The sequence below is a fragment of the Sturnus vulgaris genome, chromosome 10 (genome assembly GCF_052056855.1).
Source record: "Sturnus vulgaris isolate bStuVul1 chromosome 10, bStuVul1.hap1, whole genome shotgun sequence".
Taxonomy (NCBI): Eukaryota; Metazoa; Chordata; class Aves; order Passeriformes; family Sturnidae; genus Sturnus; species Sturnus vulgaris.
The window spans coordinates 17,307,209-17,328,359 of NC_142252.1; the positions used below are offsets into that span (position 1 = coordinate 17,307,209).

The following is a 21,151-nucleotide window of genomic DNA, read 5'->3' on the forward strand; positions in this document are numbered from 1 at the left end:
TCTAGCCCAACACTGTGTTGTGGGAAATGTCTGACAGGCTTCTGCCCCATAATGCCATTTCTCATTGACTTTATTTAAAGCCAGTTCTATTTAAAGCAGTTCATCACTACTCTTGCAATTTACTCTGTGGTTATACCTTAGACCACACCTGAAAGACAAGGACCTAAGAGCATAGTAGACTACAGTAAACGGGGGGAAAATACACATTCATTTTAAAACATCATTTTTGTGGCAGTCAGATCCCTCTGTGACATTTGCCCCACTAGACTGGTAGTGATGTTTATTCCAATACTGTATTTTGTATAAATGCAATGTTTGTCTCTTCCTACCTCCAAGGGATACAGTTTATAAAATCATTTTGGTTTTGAAAAGCACTGTGGGGATAAAGTACTCTGTGTACTGTAAGATCACCTAGTGAGTACAAAGCCCCAGAACTGTGTGGCTGCAGAGCCCTGTGCAGTGGGGCTGGATGGGCTGCCTGGTATCAACAGTGGCTGATGAGATGCCACATGCAGCAGGAGCCAACAGAGCCTTGGGTATGTCAGCATCCATCCTCACCCTGGGGGCTTTTCAATTGCTGAATACTCCCCTTCTCCTCTCCTTGCTTTGATTTCTTCCTCTGGTGTCCATCTCATCTCTGTGATTCCTCCTAGCATCTGTGGACTCCTCTTTTCTGGCACTGACACAACAGTCAACAACTGGCCTCAGGAGTGTTTGCCCTTAGCCCCCAGATGAAGAAGTATTTTATCCCGCCTGGGCACAAGGACCAAATACGGGCTGGAGATTCCTTCCCTCACTGAATCCTAAACCTACCTCTCTTCTCTGTAGCACATTGTGCAATGCACTCTGTCGTCCCCCACAAACAGATCACTGTGGGGGAGTGTGATGGCAGCAGAGTCACCTGGCTTCCTCTGTTGGACTGTGACATGTAGGTAGAGAACTGTGGCAGCGTTTGCTGCTTGGAAAACTTCTCCCCATCTTCAGGAAGAGGCAGAAGGCTACCAGCTTAACCACGCGGGTTAAGGCATGCCCCAAAAGTGTGAAAGCATAATCCACAAGAGCAAGAGTTAGCATATCGAGGAGACAGCAATCTGAATACACCTTACACTGTTTCAGAAATCTGTTCTCTATCTGTTCAGGCAGCGGTGGGAAGATTGTACTGTTGGATCTGGACGAGCTAGAAGCCAAGTGTTATATTAAAATCTGTGTGCCACAGGAGGCTTGTGAACACAGGTCTTTTGTTGAAATATACTATATATACTATATCTGCAGATTGGGTTTAGCTTTACACCTTGATTCTTCTGGCACAGCTGTTCACATTAGGAAAGTCAAACATGATGACAGATCTGATAGCTGGCACTGTCTGATGCAAACATGGGAAGCAGGAAGCAAGAAAATCAAAGAAGAAAAATGTGTCTCTCCTTTAATGCACAACAGCAAACACTCCAGCCATATTCTCGCTGAAAGGAATTTGATGTCTCGGTCAGTGCTTTGCCTAATGAGCTACCGACATCAATCTGTCATCATCTGTATTATTTGAAATGGCCTCTGCTGACACAAGGTATATTCATGTACTGGCCCTCCTGGGCACTTGAGAGTTCAAGTCCTGGGCAGTTTATACCACACTGAATGATAATGAAAGGTAACAGAATAATCATTGGCTTTCTTCTCTCAAGGGGAGGCAAGAATGTTGTTGCAGGGATCCCCCCCAGCCAAGAATGGCTTTTGATTACAGAGCTGGGAATATGAGTTATTTGTTTCTCTGTGCACAAATAGTCTCCAGCAATTCTTTGCAACAGTGCTTCAGCTCTCCAAAGCACATGTAGTGCATCTGTCCATCTGTCCTGGCATTTCCATGAGCCTGCCCCAAGTATCCGACTCTCAAAAACTTGAAGGGCTGTATCAAAAGCCAAGAAAGAGATGAACACTGAGAAAAGGTGGGAATTTCAAGCAAAGGAATCCCCTTTTAGTGCCTGTCTTTATCTGTTCCTATAATACACACATAACATTACACAATCATCTTTAACATCTTCAGTCATACTCAGAAAATTACTGTTTCTGGAAATATCTTCTGAGTGAGATTTTAGATTGTAAGGTTTCTAACCAACACCCAGCAGTTTTTTCAAAACCCGAATCTTTAACTTGCGTCATTAGATGGAAGCTTCACACATGAAGCAAATAAATTGCCAAGCAACTTAATACAGATGACAACTATATTTTTATTGGTCCAAAGTTTGCAAGAGATCTTGTTTCCTTTAAGAAAGTACCTGGCAGTTGCAACACCATAATCCTAGCCAAGCCTTATGTTCCCATGTTAATGCACACCTAAAACTGCAGTTGAGCTACAGGTGAGTTACATAACAAGACAAATAACATTGTTTGACACCGGTATTGCAAACCTTTCTGTTAGGAACTCAAAGGTTTCAAAATGTATGAACTAGACCTCACCTTCTCTTCTATAACAAGTAAATACTATATGTTCCCTTTTGTCAGTGAAAGTACTTCATCCAGCTACCCCAAGGACAGTCTCATTTGCGAGACTTGAGTATGAGCTGCAGGATGGTTTCTTTGCTCCTCACGTATCCCAAAATGAAGGCAAGAGTTAGGAAGAGGCCAGATAAGACTGTTTTCAAAGGAATGTTTCACACCAAACTGCTTTTGGTAAGCAAAGAAGATAAGACTGTCCCTAGAGTGGCACTGCCATGTGTGCTCTTAAAGGCAGATTAAGAAAATACGTGTCAAGCTGAAACGTGGTAGATAAAGTCACCATTTCAGGTGGTTTTCAAACATTTTGCCTTGCGAAGTCCTAAAATTTTTCAGTGTAAGTGTAGCCACCCCTATAACAAAAAACAGTCTAAAAGTCATGTAACACTTAACTGCAGATAATGTGACAAGGGGCAGCTCTTCAGGCCCTGTGAGAACTCAGAGAGGTGGTGGCCTCAAGGACAAGCTCAGAAGTGGGATTCTTTCTGAAGAGAGTGCAAGAGACATATCTGTCAGTGACAAGGCTGAATAGCTCAAAGAGATGGTGATGGCAGAAGGTACAAGGTGAGATCCAGGTGAAAGTTGAGTGAGAAGGTCTGGTCTTGGCCAGGGCCTTGCAGATGCAAGGAGAAAATTGAGATTGATGTTCTTGTGAATGGGAAACCACTTGGAGAAATTATGAAATACAGCCTTGCTTAGGGAGTAGGACCAATGGTCGAGGAAGTTATGGTATGGAGATCATTGTGACATGAAGACACTGAGCTACAGTGACAGATAAAACAGGCATTTCAGATACATTTGACAGGAAGAAAATTATGCTGTAGACCCAGAGTAGTTGTGTTAGACAAGAGGATTCAAAAAGACCCAAGATCTCCTTCAAGAGACAGAAGAATGGAAATAACTAATGGAAAAATTAGAAATTTACTGAGACTAGCAATGGTCAACAGAACAGCAGAGGGGGCATGCCAGGGGCAAAGGCTGAGATGGCCAGTACAGAACCTTGTAACATCACCAAAGCAGTTCTGTGAGTTCTCTTTGCCTGTTTTATTCATAAATCCATGAGTACAAAAGATATGTTCTGCACCAGCCAGTTACACGCACAACTTCTATCTGGCAATATTTAATATCACTGTTTGGTTCAGAATTTCTGGGCTAAACGTAAACAAAGCTACAGCTCTCTTTCCTCTGGCATAACAAAATTTAACAAATTCACAAACATATCGGGAAAAAGTGTTGACATGCACCTCTTTATAGAAATGTGACACTGGATGTTGTTTTTAATCAGTCCATGATGCTCACATCCACATCTCCCTTTTTCTGAGACACTGAGGAGGAGGTCACCTGGGCACTGGTGTGTCTGTTCAGAGAGCCTCGTGTTTATTGCTCTTGACAGCCTGGGCTCCCTGTCTGCTGTGAATCTGAGGCTGTGTAAATTAAGCAAGGAAAGCTGTAAGTGTAGTTACTTTGTTGTCATAAAAGTCATCCGTACTTTATGTCTAACATGCAAAATTTCAACTCCTTAAGCAGGAATGTCTATATAAATTCTTTCAAACTGCACTAACTTGGAAAGACTCACTTCCCCTGTTGCAAATGTGTTATTAATATATCGCCTCCATGCTATTAAATTAAAATGTCCCCCTCATGTTTCCGATTTTACTTCCAGATTTTTAGCCATGTGGCTGGAAGGCAGCAGAGAGCTGAATTTAATGGGTGATTTAGGGACATGTAGCAGTAAAAAAAAAAACATAGGACATCATCATCTGCCTCACTAAAAATAAATAACTTTAATTTTTAAGACTCTCTTGCTTGTCGGAATTATGTAAATCTCACTGGGATATTGATTGAGTTTGTCATGCCCCTGAAGGAGTGCTCCAAGGTGAGAAAGGATATCAGTTTGCCATCCTCCCACCTGCCATTCCCTAGCCCTGCCTGGAATAGTGTGGACCCTCCTGTCACTCATGCCAGTGAGCCTCTACATGGAAACACATGCACCATTTTCAAAACAGTAGTCCAGCACAAGTAGGGAACAATCTCATTTTCTCAGACTGCCACAGCATAAGAATGAATGTGCACGTTTTTTCTACAAAACTCAGTGAAAAAAGCACTTACCTACAGTGCAAAGAGTGAACTTTGTTTCTCACATCAAAAATGTCATTGCAGCTGAGCATGTGGGTATCCAGAGAGCACAGCAGGCTTCCCTTACACTTGCTACTAAATTTCAGGATTTAACTCAGCAAGGCAAGATAACATGTGGAGCTATCATGTGGAGTTCTCCATCAAAGAGACTAAAAGCATCATAGAACATGACAGCACCCAGACAAATTGTGCACTTACATCTCTAAAGATTGCTGTAAGTAGAGGGAATTAATGTGGTATGTTTCAATTTGCGTTTTTAAACTGGAGCCATGTGTCTGTGGAAACCCTGGTAATGCCAGGACAGTCACTGGCTCTCCCAGGGAGTGGAGCTGAAATTCCCTTGCTGTTCATGGAGACGAGGAGAGGTCAGAGTGACTGCAAGGCGTTTGTTTACTCAATGTGAAATACCTTGTTTCTGCTTCTGATCCACTGTTTGTTCCTGTGGTTCAGCCCAGGTATCCTGCTCTGTTTGTTCTAGGTTCTGGTATGGAGCAATGATCAGGGGAACACCCATATAAGCAGGAAGAACAAGCTATAGCATAAGAACATAAAGCCAAAACCCCCCAAATCTCCTTCCGCAGCTGCTAATCTCTGATTTCACAGTTGCCACCTATCCATCTCCAACACAGCTTTCCCACACCCATCAAATTGCACAGGAATGATACCGAGAGAACCATGACATCCCTGCAGGGCTGAAGCAAAAATATCCCACTGTTTAGAGTTGCATGGCAACATAAATAACTTTGACCTCAATAAAAGGGTAAAAAAGTATAACAAATTTAGGAAGGGGGGGTCTCCCATACCAGGTCAGCCTAACACAGGGTAAGTCAATCAGGGGCTTGAAAACCCTCAACTCATAAAACTGCTCTTGTTACTGATTGCAACATCAAAACATAGAGCAGGGAAAATGCGGAAATGGGGAGGAAAATTTAAATCAATCAAAAACTTCGCTAAGACAAAACATCTTATATAATCTTCCCACTGGGAAGAGAAGGAGAATAGACTTTCATGTAACAAGTGCTAGTTTTGTCAGTTGATGTACTTCTGGAAGGCACTCAAGTATTTCAGTGGCATAGACAATAGAAGAGCAAAATAGAACAAGAGAGAACAGAACAGAAATAGACTTGGTTGGCTTTGTCTGGAAGAGCTGGTCAAAAATTAAAATTTCCATTTCAGTAAAAATTTCAAAATTCTTGACAACTTTTATGTTCTTTCAAAGGAAAAGAAAAACAACAGCAATACAGTTTTTTAAAAGAAACTCTAGCCAGTGAAAAATGTCTCTGAAATAATAAATACTAAATCTAAATATTAAATACTAAATGAAGATCAAATTTCAACCCTCTTAGTCTTCCTACATTTCTGATAAATCCAGGAAATAGTCTTATCTCAGGTTTTACTGACTGACATCTGGTTTTCCTGACTCTTGGATTCCTCTAATGTTTTGAATACATCCTTCTACCCAGTGATAGCAAATATTTTTATAAAATTCAGTGAATTAGATCACAGAATTAAAAGGGAAAATAGTGATTTTCATCCTACAGTTAAAAGAAAATAAAGAATTACAGATTGAGATCAGCAAAGCTGACCAAAAAAGAATCTCTAGCTGGACACCCAGGACCAGAGGCTCCCAAATTAGATGCCATGTCTGCACACTTTATATGTCATAGCAAGAAATTTCTCAACTGCAAATAGCATAGCAAGCTAGGGCACATGGTCAGCCTTTCTCCTCCTAAAGACTCTCATATTAAACAAAAATTAATTAATTTACATATAATATTCTACTATTACAATCTGGTAAAATTGTTCAGACTTCACAGTTTTTCTTCAGCCTGAAATTCCTGTTATGGGGACAATGGGGGACTTGGACTCAAGTGATTCTGAGCCAATTTACATCTGCTGAAGATTTGCCCATGTAGTGGAAAGGGGCCAGTAAGACTATGCAAATCAATTAGTCTAATTTGTCTTGAGGTTTTTCTCAGACCTCTATGGGTTTTCACACACTTTATTTTTAAATGCTGATTATACTGTCATTTAAGGGAGCAATATGCTCCTTTGACAAGACTGGTGACTTCAACTTTCTGACATTTTCCCTGCAGACATTTTCTTGCCCTTGCGTGCAGGTTTCTGAGTAGGTGATGGCTATATAGAAGACAGCCCTGATGTTCCAATATCTTGTGAACTCGATGATCCAAAAGTAATGTACTTAATCAAGTGTAAAGCAAAAGGTGATTAAGTTTTGCAGTACTGTACAATGCCTGACTGCTCAGAAATGCATCTTTTGATGTGGTGCAGAGAATTGGACCAGTTCTGTCTGCTTTACCAAAAAATGACGTTTTAGTAATCTGAAAAGAGAGCCTCAGAAATCCCCACAAGTGTTTAACTTTGATATGAAGCTTTAAAAAGATGATATTTATCTGTTTGCTTGGTTAATTTGCTTGAATTTTAAGCTCAGGAAGATGTCAGTTTGACATCTAAGGAAGTGGTTCTTTGCTTTTTTTCCAAATGAGGTTGAACAGGGGCAGCAAGTTTCCAGTCATCACTAGCTGTTCCAAGCATCCAACCAAAAAAAAAAAGAGAGAAAAAAAAAAAGAAAACCATCAACTCACCTTTCCATTGTGGCTTATATGAATTATTAAGAACTGAGATTCAGTGGAGCCTCAATTTCTGAGCATAGAATCAATACTATATTTTATATAACAAGTGCAGTAAACCCAGCTTGTTCTGCTTCCATTGCAGTAAAGCTTTGCCAAGTCTCTCAGGCAACCTAATTCACCAGGGCCTAAGTCTCACACCACTGATGTGAAAGGTGGATTAAGGTGGATTGAAAACTGGCTGAACAGCTGAGCCTGGAGGTGCTGACCATGGCACAAAGTCGAGATGGAGGCCAGAAAGCAGTGGTGCAGCAAAGGGGGCAATACTGGGGTCCAGCCCTGTTTAACGTGACCTGGATGATGAGCAAAACCGGGAGAAGCAACTGATACACCACAGGGTCATGCTGTCATTGAGAGGGACCATGACAGGATGCAGGACTGGGCTGACAGGAGCCTCATGAAGTCTGAAATCCTGCCCCTGGGGGAGCACGTGTAGGAAAACATGCTGGGCCCCACCTAGCTGGCAAGCAGCTTGGCAGAAAAGGACCTGGGGGTCCTGGCAGGCACCGAGCTGAGCCAGTGATGCTCCCTTGCCGCCCAGAGGGTTAACAGCACCCTGAGCTGCACTGGGCAAAGCATTGCCAGTAGCTTTAGGGAGGTGATCCTTCCCCTGTATCCAGCACTGGTGAGGCCACATCTGGTTTCTGTGCCCAGTTCCAGGCTCCTCAATAGGGGAGAGACAAAGACATACTGGAGACAGTGTGACAAAAAGCCACAAAGGTAACTAAAGTACTGGAGCATCTCTTGTGAGGAAAGGCTGACAGCACAGAGAAGAGAAGGCTTGGAAGGACTTAATGGGTATAAATACCAGAAGGGAGGGTGCAAAGGGGTGGAACAGTGGTATCCTGTGACAGGACCATGGGCAATGAGCACAAACTGAAACAGAAGGTTCTGTCTGAACATCAGGAAACACACCTTGCTGTGAGGGTGACCAAGCACGGGCATAGGCTGCCCAGAGAGGTTGTGGAGTCTCTTTTCTAGGACATAATCAAAAGCCACCTGGACATGGTTCTGGGTGACTGTTTCATGGTGGCCCTCCCTACTTGTGCAGTGGGGCTGGACAAGGTGACCCCCAGATGTCCTTTCAAAAGTCAACCATTCTGTGATACTGTGAAAGACTTGTTCACTGCAGTGGGGTTGAGATGTCACCTTCTGAGCAGGAGCCCATGGCATGCAGCTCACTTTCTTGTGCTGTAAGAACTATTTGCAGCCACTACTGAAAATATAGGACAATGTGTTACTATGTCTCAGGCATGAAAGAGAGAGAATAGATCAGCCCTGAGCTCAGTGAGAAGCTATCTCTGCAATTATTGCCTCTTGAGTGAGGGTGCTGTTAAAAGGCCAGTTGTGATGGGCCACAGGCCTGCAGGGAACTGACACCAGCAATCTCACTTTCAGAGGGAATAATGTGTGTCAGTCTGTACCCAAAAGGTGAAAAGCTCTTTTGTCATATTACCTGTACCCAAACTACTTGATTTTATTTTTAAACTCCTTTCCCAAACATAAAAACCAAACACAAATTTCTGCACACATATCAAAAGTCACCCAAAACCTGCTAACTGCAAACATTCCACATTGCACTGAACATTAATAATCATGTGGGCACATTCTGATCCTCTGAACAAAGAAAGTTCACAGCCACCGAGAGGGGAAGGGCTTGAGTAAGCCTATAGAGAAACTAAGGAGAGGTACAGCAGGCTTCAAAGTATTTCCTTTTTGTCCTGCTTGGTAAATGGAATATAGAATTTGAGTGACAATGAAGAGGGAAGAAAGAAGATAATAAATCCTGTTTGCTATTTGAGGTTTTAAGTTGTTCTTTGAAACTGGAACCTGAAGCTGACTGAACTGGGTTATATATTATATTGAGGAATACGTAGAGCTTGACTGCAGAAATGTTATACATCCTACAGTATTTGCAATTCTGAAGCAGAAAAGATGTAACCTAAGAAACTGAGTAATGACCACATGAAATTTATAAGTAATATTCCAAGTCCTTCACAGGAATAATTATATATCACTCAGGTGAAAAACAATTTCAATCTGCACCTGATGGAAGCTCACCTCAATGTTTCATACCAAAAAAAGGAAAAGAGGAATTAAAAGATTTACAGGTTAGAAACTGAACTGTGCACTAACAGTAAAGAGTAAAATACTATCTTTCTAAATAAATTTGCTGTGATTCAAAAGATGTCCACAAGGAACACTTGAAGTGTGTTCTTGGGACATCAAAACTTCATTCTTTAATTGTTCCAGGCAAAAGTCAGGAAAACAAATGATCATCCACACAACAGAACAAATGCCAAAAAACCCCTGGTTCAAGTCATGGAGAAGAAACAAATCATGCTTAGACCAATTTTTTAATGCAAGAGAGAGAAAAAGTCTTTCTTTTCCCCACAAATCTTTTCAATTTGCAAATCCCAGCATACAAAACACACCTCGTGCTACACAACTGTAGCAAACAATCCAATCTTTTTAGTCTCTTTCTATTCTCCTTCTTTATCATGTAATCTGTCCAACTGAACCATTCCTATTTATAATGTTTTCTGTATTCATAGATTCTAGAAGAAAAGCATGACTCAAGACTGCTTCTTTTCCCAAAACTTTTACCCTCTCTCACAATATCGTGTAAGCAGAGGAGAAATACTTACTACTTAAAGTTTAAAAAATACCAACTTCTAACTATGCCAAAGTCCTTCTATACATCTCAAACCTGCAGATAGTTCCTCAACTCTAAAAATGAAAACAGAGACTCAGACTTGTTAAAGCCAAAAGGGACCTTTACTGTTCTGCAGCCTGATCACTGCCCTAACATGGATGGTAGAAACCTGCTCTGAAACCCCTTCAGGAAAACCATTTCTATTGTTTGAGCCAGATTGTCTAGCTAGAATCTATCTAGCCAAAGTCATCTCACCTTAAATTAAAGATTGTAAATGCTGGATGCATCATAGATGCTTTATTCTGCTACATAGAATATTTTTTTTATCCCTTTACTCTTTTGAAAATATGTACACTATGAATGTAAATATAAGGTTGGATCCAGCATTCCTAAGCATTTAAGCAGCTAATTTTCCTCTATATTCTCCTTAAAATGCTTTGTGTTCTTTAGGATCTTCTGCCAAATCCTCAAATCTGTACAACATATTCCAGAAACATTCCTATAAGATGCCTGCTTTGCAAAATAAAACTCCAAGAACTATTGGACATATTCAGATTATTCAGAGAAAGAAAGAGCTGATGCAAAGGATTTAGGAACTATGCCTCATTTCCTATTCCAAATAAATTCAGTAGCAAAAGTTGCTATTCAATTACATTTGCTGTTAAATGTGATCCTTAGAACTACTTAAAATTCCATTTTCTAAATTATCATGCTACTGATCTCACAATTTAGATTGGTGCCTGGTGAGATTTGGGCCCCAACAGAATGTGTCCTGTTTACAAGAAAGCTTAATTAGCATTAGCATCTCTACACATTTAACAGAAGGGATCACATTCCTCTTACATGGACAGTATTTGGTTGGTAGAAATGTCTAAAAATTGTGTTACATTTTTGCTGACACTTTACCCTTAAGCTGCTTTAGCAGACTTCGCAATATCCTACCTGATAAAATTTACTTTGGCCAAAATTAATCAGTCAGCTTGATGTCCTAACATTTACTTTTCTCTTTTGTTGTTTGCAATGCTTCTTGGAACTGGGACAAATATCAGGCGTGTGCTCATGTAAATCTGAGGTATGTACTATATAAACGAGGCCCCAGTTCCCACTACCTAGCTACCATCTGAGCTGTATTCTTAGATCTTTATTTCTGAAAGGGATCAGTTTTCCTCAGGTGCCATGAAGGCACTAGTAGCTTTAATACTGCTTGTTCAGCTTCCAATTCACAAAGCTGTACCAGCAGCTCCCCCTGCTCCCTTGGGCTGTGATGACCCAGAATCTGAAGCAGCAGCTGAAGTTGCTGTGAATTATATTAATGGCCACAGTCATCATGGATACAAGTTTGCCTTAAACAGAATCGAGGATATCCGTGTGGTACCCCAGGTAAGTGAGGAGCTTGCAGGCAGAACACTGTGTTCACCTGGGGATGCTTGGAAATCACCAGGGCAAGCGCCTGCAAGGGCTGTATCCCCACATGGGGAAATCAGCATGGCTCTGTTGATTTAAATGGGGCAAGGACACCGGGTAGCAGTGGAGAATCCAGGTCACTGGAATGTATCTCTCAAAGATCAGAACACACAGGGAGGGAGAAATGTTCAGACGTTTTTGTGCAACGCTAGAAGGGGCTCGGTTTACAAACACATGTTTGCTAGAGCAGATCATTCCAGGTGTTGATTTGTAAACCCAGTAGCTAATCTGGAGAAAAACTGAGGACAATCTTTGAGATAGAGGTAATTACTTATTGGCTAAATACATACCTATCAAAACTCCATGCTATTAGTGATTTTGTAGTAGGCATTAATTTTACCTAATGTCCTATTGAGCTGCCAAGAGGTCTAAATGGAAATAACAGTGGCTTATTTTCCCTAAGATCTATTGCCACCCTTGTAGGCATCTACAAAGGCTGAAAAAATAGTCATGAATACAATTTTTATGCCAATTCAGAACCTTTAATTCTCCTAAAACATGGAAAATAGTCCCAAACAATTACATGAGTGAAACTCCATGGCTGTTTCCTACTTGTTATGAAAGAGAAGATGCCAAAAGATATGTTTAGAAAAGACTACAACAGACATAAATGAGATTACAAGTGTGTCTAGAGTCACCCACACAAAAACACTGGTGACACTGCTTTGTGCTCATATTAATGCTTTTACACTAAAATTACTTAATTGGTTTAAAAGGAATCACTCATGAGTCGAACATCAGAATCAGTCTTGGACCTAGGAAACCCAAGGAACTGTCTTATGTTACAGATGCATAGGAACTGGTGCAATTCAGTGTAATTCCAATGGACTAAACAAGACAGGTCAATGTTCACTGGTGTTTGTTTGGTATCTGTTTATAGAAAGCTTTTTCATCAAAAAGAAAGCTGCTGATTTTTTAAACTACCCAATAACACAAAATTAACTTAAGAGAACTGACTCACTACATACAAGCTTGACTTTCCAAAATTTATGAGCCTGTTCCTTATTAGCTGGAATAAAATCAGTGTGATTATCTTGATTTACTCCAGATTTAGGGTTCTGTTTTTTTACGAAGTAAAAAGGACCTTTTCAGTTACTCTGGTGTATACCTGGAGCTATCCATGACAGTCAGCAACAGAGACCCCTGTGCAGCCCCAGGGAAGAAATCTGTTGATGTTGTCTGAAGAAATTACATCAATCTCAATGGTTTATTTTTTTCTTTTAGGGGCCAAATAATGACATCATATTCCTTGAACTTGACTTACTGGAGACCAAGTGCCCTATTCTCAGCCCTACACCTCTTGCAAATTGCACAGTGAGGAGCTTTGCAGAGCATGTGAGTACCTGAACGCTACCAGCTGGGTCCAAAGGTGCATGTCTGATATGCTGATGCCAGAGGCCAGGCTATCACCAGATTCCCAAGCAAATGTCATATCCCTGTAACAGCCTATAATCACCCAATCACTTGTAACCTCCTTGCTGACTTCACTGCCTTCGTGTCATGAAGGACTTAATTCCTGGATTTCTTTCATGTCCTGTAATTGGAACAGGACAGATCTCTGCCAACATAACATCCCACATAGAGTCCATAAATGCTATGGGGCCTTCTTTAGGGGCTCCAGATTCAGTCCCTTTGTTCAGCCCAGATGTCACTGCCTCATTGCAAACCACAGACAGGGCAGGCTGTGAATCAGTGCAAAAATACTCTTCCCTTGGCTACATGTGGGTTGTTACTAGGTGTAATTCCACCAAGCCATCTCTTCCTAGTTACAACTGCAGATGAGCTATTCCCTTCAGATAGGGCTCTGCCTTCAAAGTAATGCTCAGCTGGAATTTACCGGCCTCAGATATTTTGTTCTTATGCAAGTGTGATTCAGCTGTGAGACGCTTTCCCTGACCAAAGCAGTAGAAATGTTGTCTGAGCCTGCTGTTTCCAGAATGGGGCCCAATTCACAGAGCTCACTAAATATGAATCATGATCTACCCCTGTATTCATCAGGGCTCAGATTCTATTTTCCATTGGGGGGGAGGTAACTCTAACTGTTCCATCTTCCCAGTGCCTCCAGCTTTGCCTTTGACATCTCCTCCCTGCTGGATCATGTTGCTCACACAAGGCAGCACACTCTGCTGTTACCATGGCCACTGACCAGCTGAGATTAGTGAGAATGTTATCAAACAGCTCTGTGGAAGGTCTTAATTCATAAGTATTCATATTCTTTGCTCTATATGAGAGACAAACCTGTACTAAATGTCCACAATCTTGCTACCCTGGTACTTTTGATACTTTTGAGATCCAGATTTGGATTCAGATTTTGTAGCTCTGATCTGCCTTTTAGAAAATCAGACATAAGGACATGCCTAGCAGTGCCTTTGCCATCAGACCAATGTTGCCAGGAATGGTCAGTCAGGATCTGTTCTTTTGAATTTAGTGGCCCTTTATCAGAAAATCCAATTTATCTGAACAATGTAACCCTTTGATTTTTGTCTCTCTCTAGGCAGTTGAGGGTGACTGTGATGTTAAACTGCAGAAGGTGGATGGGACATTATCTGTACTCGCTAGCAAATGCCACTCACATGCAGGTAAAGGCTTTGTTCTGTAGGATTGAATCTAGAGGCTGGAGTATTTTTGTAGCAGTGCTTACAGCTCAGTAGTTTTCTTATTCTAAACGCCCGGGTATAAATATAGCATAAAGCACAACAGTTAATGGGTTTACTAAATCCAGCCCCCTTTTCTGGTTTCATTCCCTTATAAACTCACTGTTTCTCTTCGCTCTTCTTTACTGTGACAATTAAGATACTGTAAGACTAACAGGGGAGAAAGTCCCAGATTTGAGTCTTTTCAGTCAGCAGTTTAACCTTAAGAATTTGGTTAAATTTGATTTAACAGTTCTTTGACAAGAATTTGATTCCTTGCTGGTCTGAGTTTATTTGTGCTTGTTGGCCATCAGTCTCATTGGCAGATGCAGCTTCTTTACTAAATCCAGCATTTTCAATACTGCCATGGGAAAGCAGAATGTCTATTCTGTGTGCTCAGTGTGAGATCTCTTTGCTCTGTACAAGATGTCTTCAGTACTACTGTCAAAACTGATGACTAAAATAACACACACAAACACAACTCCAGTAAGTTAAAATATCCTCATTTTTCTACTATTCCTTGTGTGAGCTGACGCACTTTTTCACTGGTGTCATAGAGAGGTTTCCAGAAAGAAAATTTTCTAAAAACTGAGTAAGTATTAAATGTGCTACTGAAATTCACAGCACTTTTCCTTGCAGAATGATTTGAATGGCCAAGTCGTGTGACACACTGCCATCTATAGCCTGTACTGGAAAAATTCCTGCCACTTTAATTTGGGACTGACTTTTAAAGTGTGTTTTGTGTTACTGAATAGGTCTATAATGCCTTTCTAAACAATTTACAATCTGATCAAAACATGACCTATTCCTCCTGCAGACTCCAGTGAAGACATTCTCAAAGTCTGCCCTGACTGTTCACTGCTGGCAAGAATGAACAACACAGAGGTGTTAGAAACAGTGTCAGCTGCCCTCAATGACTATAACAGCAAAACCACTGATTCTTACCTCAGACTCCTTGAGATTGGAAGAGCCAAAATACAGGTAATTTCTAGAACTATGTCTAACCTTTCACGTAAACATAATATTTCATCTCCAGTAATTGTGCACTGCTACCTAGTTATATTTGCAAACAGACACAATTTGCTGGCTCTAATTCGCCCTCCGGATTTGCTTTTAATTTCCCAACTATTATGTGTCATTTTAGCCACAGGATTCCCTTTCACTCCAGTGGGAGATGAAGCCACAACATTTGCCTTTTATCTTTTCTCAGCAGCTCTGCAGTTTCCGAGCGCAAAGTCAGTTAAACAATTTTCCTGTTTTATCAGTATCACCCAGCGCACGTTGTTGTTACTGAGTTTGCTGTGGGTGCCACGAACTGCTCTGCAGAAGAAGCTAAAGCCAATGTGGGGGCTTGTCAGCTGCTGCCCGAGGATCAGTCTGTGAGTATGACAGCCCATCAGCCCCAGTCTCCCCAGCTCTGAGGTAGAAAAGCAGCATCATGCTGGGATGTGCTTGCACTGGAGCAGGAATAGACCCCTGTGGGGATCAAAGTGCAAGAGATGTGTACCATCATGATATGTTTTCCAATATAGCATTCTTAAAGCTATATCACAGCTTTTCCTTTTCTCTAAGGTATCTGGACTGAATTCCAATGGATTTGAATACATTTGAAAAAGGCTTGAGGACCAGAGACAGAATATTTTTAATCAACAGGATATACATTATTGTTTATTCTTAAAATCAGCACCTGGGAAACTCAAGCTCTTTGTACTGGACAGTACACAGTCACATAAAAAAAAAAAAAGGCAGACTGTTTCCCCCTCCTACAATTCCAGTGCACCCAGTTCTGATATATATGCTCTTGCAAATTATACTGTATACTTTATCATGTTAAAATTTTTCTGTTTCTGATGAAACTGAGTCCTAAGCAATTTTAGGGGGTAGAAGCTCTTTACCTAGATTCTTATATATTCTTTCTCTCCCTCATATCCAGACATACAAAGGATCTTACTATAGAAGAATACAGAAGTTTCCCTTATTTTCTGCTTATGCATTTAAAGAGCTTGGCTTTTGAGCCCAGCAGGCTAAAAAGCAAATACTTTACTGCTCAGATAAAACATGAGAACAAGTAGCCATTTCTAAATGTACTGAAATTAAAAATTCTAATGCAGCCTCCCTTTATTTTCTAACAATTTTCTCTTGACTATGTTCTGCTTTGTCAGAATTTTGGTTTCTGCACAGCAGTGATGGTAAAACGTCCCTCACAAGACCTTCAGGTGGACTGCCAGTTGTACGGACATCAGGTACCAGCTCCAGATATTTCCTTGCTTTCCTGGGTATTCTAGCCTATTGTTACTGTTACAAGCCGTCACCTTGAGTTTACTTCTTTCACTGTAGATTTCATTAGCCACCTGTAACTTTATATTCTAAAAGCTGAGGTAAGGTAGCTCCTGATTTTCCTAAGGATTTCTGTGCTTGGAATTAAGTCATGTCTGCCATCCATGCTTGACACAATTTACCCTCCTGAGCATCTGGGAGATTCACGTGTCTAGCAGGGCAAAGGGAACCAAACTCTGCTCAGCTAAAGGGATGCGGCAGATAAATGTAAAACAGAAATCAGCATTGTGAGGCTGGAGGCTTTTAGACTGTAGACATGACTGAATTCAATTCAATTGTCCTGCACTGCTGTAGCAAGGGGAGGGAAACATACACACTTGACCTGAGTACTCTCCAGGTATTTTAGCCTACATTTGGTCTCAGGAGGACTAGGTGGTGGTTGAATGCTTCCTATGGACAACAGCTCTTGGTAACTCAACAGTAATTAGCTGTCTAGGAGGTATACGGAAGAGAAAATGAGACAGCTGGTCTGAGTGTTTCACCAGCTGTGCAGATGGCCCTGAAAGATCATATAGCACAGAATTTAGTCCTAATGATTCACTGGCTATTAAAAATGTATTCCTGGGTTCCTGTGCATGTGTTCCAATGCAAAATCAAACTTCTGTGATAGTCAGGAACATTTGAACCTGGGTTGCAGACCAATAGCTAGTTAGGAGCAGGGTACCTAGTTAAGGTGTCAATTACCTGTATGTCACAAGTCCCAAATCACTGAAAACCAACATGACCTATTTTTCTTTTCCAGCCTGGAGTTACCTACATTTATCCCGGTCAAGACACATCAGCAGGACTGGCACCCAGTGCTGTAGGGGTCACAAACCATAATCTTGCACTTGCCCACAATAACCCTGTTGCATCTGAATCCAGCTCTTCAGAAATTTTTCGTTCCATGCTCTCAGCAAAATCACTGACAAAGAGAGCAGTTGCAGAGGCTGCCCAGCATGACAAAGTACCTCGCCCAGTTGGCTTTGTGCCTCCTCCTCCTCCCTGTCCTGGGAAGATTCGTCATTTCGATATCTAGACTGTGTTTCAGACATGCAATGCATTCAAACTGAGGGATCAGTGCAGCAGCAGCAACACACAGACCACAGCATCGAGTACAAATAGATGAGAACACTTGACTCTGAGCCCAAATAAGTTTTACCCTCCAGAGAGCAGAGTCATGGTCAGGGTCTTGCAAAAGTCTGCTCCAAAATGCAGATGATTGCAACATGTAGCAGTAGTTTACTTTACATACAGGGATTCTCTAGTTAAAATACAGAAAATACTGTTTCAATGAGACTGTTGCAACAGCTATACAACAGTTGTAGCTTTGCGATAGAAACACCACCGGAAAGGTTAGTTCACAATAAAATGTTCAATGCTTTGCTACCTTCTATCTGTATATATTTTCATTTAGTTGTCAAGTATCTCCTTCACAGCATTATGAGTCATATTCTAGGCTTGATTTCAAAAATATTAAGCTCCTGCACTTCTCATCAGCTTCACTGGAATGTGTGGGTGCTGAGCACTGCAGAAAATCAGGTCAGTCCTCCCTTTTGATCACACACCAATAACATTAAAGAAGTGGCAGGAAAAGAAGTATTTTTCCCTTCCACCTATAATGTTTTCTTACCATGCATGTATTTTTGATATCCACCAGAAGTATTCCAAAACTTTTGGACATGGCACAAGAGCATCCACGTCTATGAAAAGACCAGAGAGTCAGGACACACTCATTGCTGGCAGGCTGAAAACATCAATCCCTGCAGCCAAATACATGTGTACTGTCTGTCTTCCAGCAGACACACAGGTGCAGTACAATCATGGGGTCCTGCATGGTCTGTGTGCATATGAGGAAATGCCAATTCATTGGAATAAAAATGTATGACTGGCATGTATCTCATATAACAGGACCCAGACAGTAATTTACCATTGTCCTAGCAGTCAAATCTTCCCTGAATTTCTGGCACATGTTAGAAGCAGAATCTATTCTAGGTGGAGAATTAATAAGGGGCTGGGGCCAGAAGGATCTTTACTGCCAGCCAGACTGGAATTCTGCAGGCCCTGGGGAGCAGTCTCAAAGACAGTCATGAATGTTTAACCAGGAACAGCACTTGCTACAAGATAATTATCATGCAGGCAGCAAAAAATTGCAGAACACATGTCATTTCTGAGCTGTTTCAAATAACCTGTCCTGTTCTCCTAGTTACAGCCATCCAGTACTCAGTAAGCAACACAACTAACACTTGCTCTTGGTGATAGTGCAACAGCTCACAGTACAGAAAGATTCTGCTCTGCTGTGTCAGTGGGGAAGGGAAAAGTCATTGGCACTTACACCAGTGCTTCAGGTGGGTATGTAAAGACAAGGAAAATCAGCCCAGACTCTATAAACCTTAGTCCAAAGTGATGGCAGCACACTGAGGGCAAGCTCTGCCTGTGAAGGTAGCTGCTCTCACATTTCAGGCAAATGCTGAGTTTTGCAGGAAGCATGTTGTGGGCATTTGCACCAGCCACAGCCAGTCAGTGGCTCAGGGAGTTTTTGCTTCTCTGTTAAGCAAAGACTCCAGTATATCCTGCATGCAGCCATTCCCTCAAAATGCTAGTATTAAGCTGTAGAAATCTCTTAAAGCAGTAAGATAGGTGGTCTTCCCATCTCACTGCACGAGACACAATACAGGACTGAATGAAATGGCAACTATTCTGTTTTGCATCATTGTGACACCAGACAAGAGGCTTTTCAAAACTAGGAATCACTGTAACTAAATGATAGAAATTGTCCTCTATATCATGAAGTAGGAACTAATTAATAGAAGAGAGAGTGTTTTCCAGGCTTAGAAAATTTTCTGATGGCAGAAACTATGTTTATAGAAGGGATCCCTGTCCCTGGGGATCCCTGAAATCCAGAAATGCTGCATTTTCCTGTTGCCTTTTCAAACCACACAAAGCAAAGACATGAAGCAGAAACATCTGCAGGCTCCATACTTCACAGATGTTCTCCTATACTTGGTGTAACCACTCCCTTGTTTTCTAAAACAGGAAGAAAAAAATTCCTCTGTGCATTCCAGTTTGGTAGCTGCACTTCATCTTCTTTCTCCATAACACTTATCCCCTTAAGGGCACATTGTGCCCCCTTACAGATTTGTTTACCATGACTGTTTTGAAGCAATCACTTTGTCTCCCACCAGTAAAGCTCCACTTTCATGCACCTGGGCCTTAGTAACAGACTCAGTATTCAACAATTTATTCTCTGGGCAATGAGACATATGAAATAGTGGTAGATTAAATACAAATGCCTCCTCCCTTGAAATGCAGCATGAAGAGTTTTGCAAGGTCTGCATCACTGGCTGACAATGTTTTCCAGCTTTTTCAGACCCTATTTTGCAAAAGCCCATGTACTTCATGTGCTGCTTTGGCTGGACATGCTCGGATTTCCCAGCTGTGTCCATGTTTTGAGGTCAGCTACTTCAACAGAGAAATTTTTCCTTTCCAGGCAGAGGAAGAATACAAAGAACAGAGTCAGGGATATAACAATCCCCTATTATAAGAAGCATCGACACAGCCAGTACTAACTGGCACCCATCTCCATAGAAATGCCACGCACTGTAAGGATAAAGAAAATGAGTTATTATCCTTTAGCCGCAGGGGAAGCATCCCCAGGCACAAGGAACAATGTGACTGAGTCTGCATTGCTGCTTCTGCGGTTCCTGTACTATGGCTACAGCAGTGTTTCCCAGCATTCACCCCTTGTATCCCATCCCTCTGGGATACAGTCTGTGCATTATCCCTCACCCGATACATGAGGGACTCATTCTAGCAGCCATGTGCCCCTTCTGTCCTGCTGTTGGAGTTTTGCACCTCTGCCACCAAACAAAGTCTTCTTGGAAGAGTTTCAGCTCCAGTGCTGTTGCAGGTCTTCTGGATGTATCTATAATTCCAGCTTTCTACAGACATTCGCTGGGACACATTTTGCTGTCTCCCAGATGCTTTAAACACTTCTGGGCTAAGATTCTTTACACAGCTGGTAAAAAAAGTGACAATATAGAAATCTTTAACTACTGCAAACATCACAGTAGTATTGAAGAGACTATTATGGCCATCACTTGCACTTTTTCTTCCTCATTCAACAGAACATTCAAACCTAAAGTGTCATCCAGCAGAAAGCTGCAATCAGTGTCCCATGACAAAAAAATAAGAGCCAGGGACATGGCAACCCAGCTTCTGGTATCCTTCAAGGTGAAATGCTGCAGAATTGCCCCTTAGCAGAAAGCCAGTGACATTCGCTGGGATCTTCCCCATGTAACGGTCACTGTCACTTCTGCAGATCTTTAAGACAGAAGCTACTTGTAAAGTTATCCCCCCTTATCTCCAGCATGGAGCTCCTGACAGGTTATTCACAAGGCACAGTGCTGTCATTTCAAACGAAAGTTTCTCTGGGAAGAATTTTCCATGACCCTTGAGGGGTCTCAATGCCTCCAGGGCTAAGGGGTAGCATTCAACTGTAGGTATCCAGACGAGTAGAAATGCTCACAGAACGAATCCAAACTGAGATTTCTATCACAACCAATTTGACTGCATATAATAGAGTCAATATATTTGTTTAAATTTGGCATTTAACAAATACAAAGTGCAAAATCAGTCAACCTTGTGGCATTTCTTTTCTGTTCAAATTACTGAGATCTTTGTCATTGTTTTATTTCGCAGAACTGGATCACTGACAGAACAGAATTGGAGCCAGACCTGTTCTGCATATAGATTTACTCAAGAAAATCTGGTTACTTAAGGAAGCAGTTTTGTGTGTATATTCTGATCCC

The 21,151-nt window shown here is 41.4% G+C and overlaps 1 protein-coding gene and 1 long non-coding RNA gene across 2 annotated transcripts in view; one reads left to right on the top strand and one right to left on the bottom strand.

The window, feature by feature from the left end:
* LOC148222685 (uncharacterized) overlaps positions 1–21,151 on the bottom strand; it is a 122,323-nt gene that overhangs the window by 47,185 nt on the left and 53,987 nt on the right. The gene's annotated exons all lie outside the window — the stretch shown is intronic.
* On the top strand, positions 10,987–17,734 carry AHSG (alpha 2-HS glycoprotein). The gene is made up of 7 exons (XM_014871570.2): positions 10,987–11,307; positions 12,616–12,726; positions 13,886–13,970; positions 14,842–15,005; positions 15,290–15,403; positions 16,187–16,267; positions 17,104–17,734. Exons 1-7 carry the CDS (start codon positions 11,104–11,106, stop codon positions 17,377–17,379), a joined length of 1,035 nt encoding a protein of 344 aa, XP_014727056.1. The 5' UTR covers positions 10,987–11,103; the 3' UTR covers positions 17,380–17,734.

Excerpts from the sequence above, each read along its gene's own strand:
- AHSG (XM_014871570.2), top strand. The coding sequence starts at position 11,104 with ATGAAGGCACTAGTAGCTTTAATACTGCTTGTTCAGCTTCCAATTCAC. Across the intron at positions 11,308-12,615 it reads ATATCCGTGTGGTACCCCAG|GGGCCAAATAATGACATCAT; the intron begins GTAAGTGAGGAG and ends TTTTTCTTTTAG. Across the intron at positions 16,268-17,103 it reads GCCAGTTGTACGGACATCAG|CCTGGAGTTACCTACATTTA; the intron begins GTACCAGCTCCA and ends TTTCTTTTCCAG.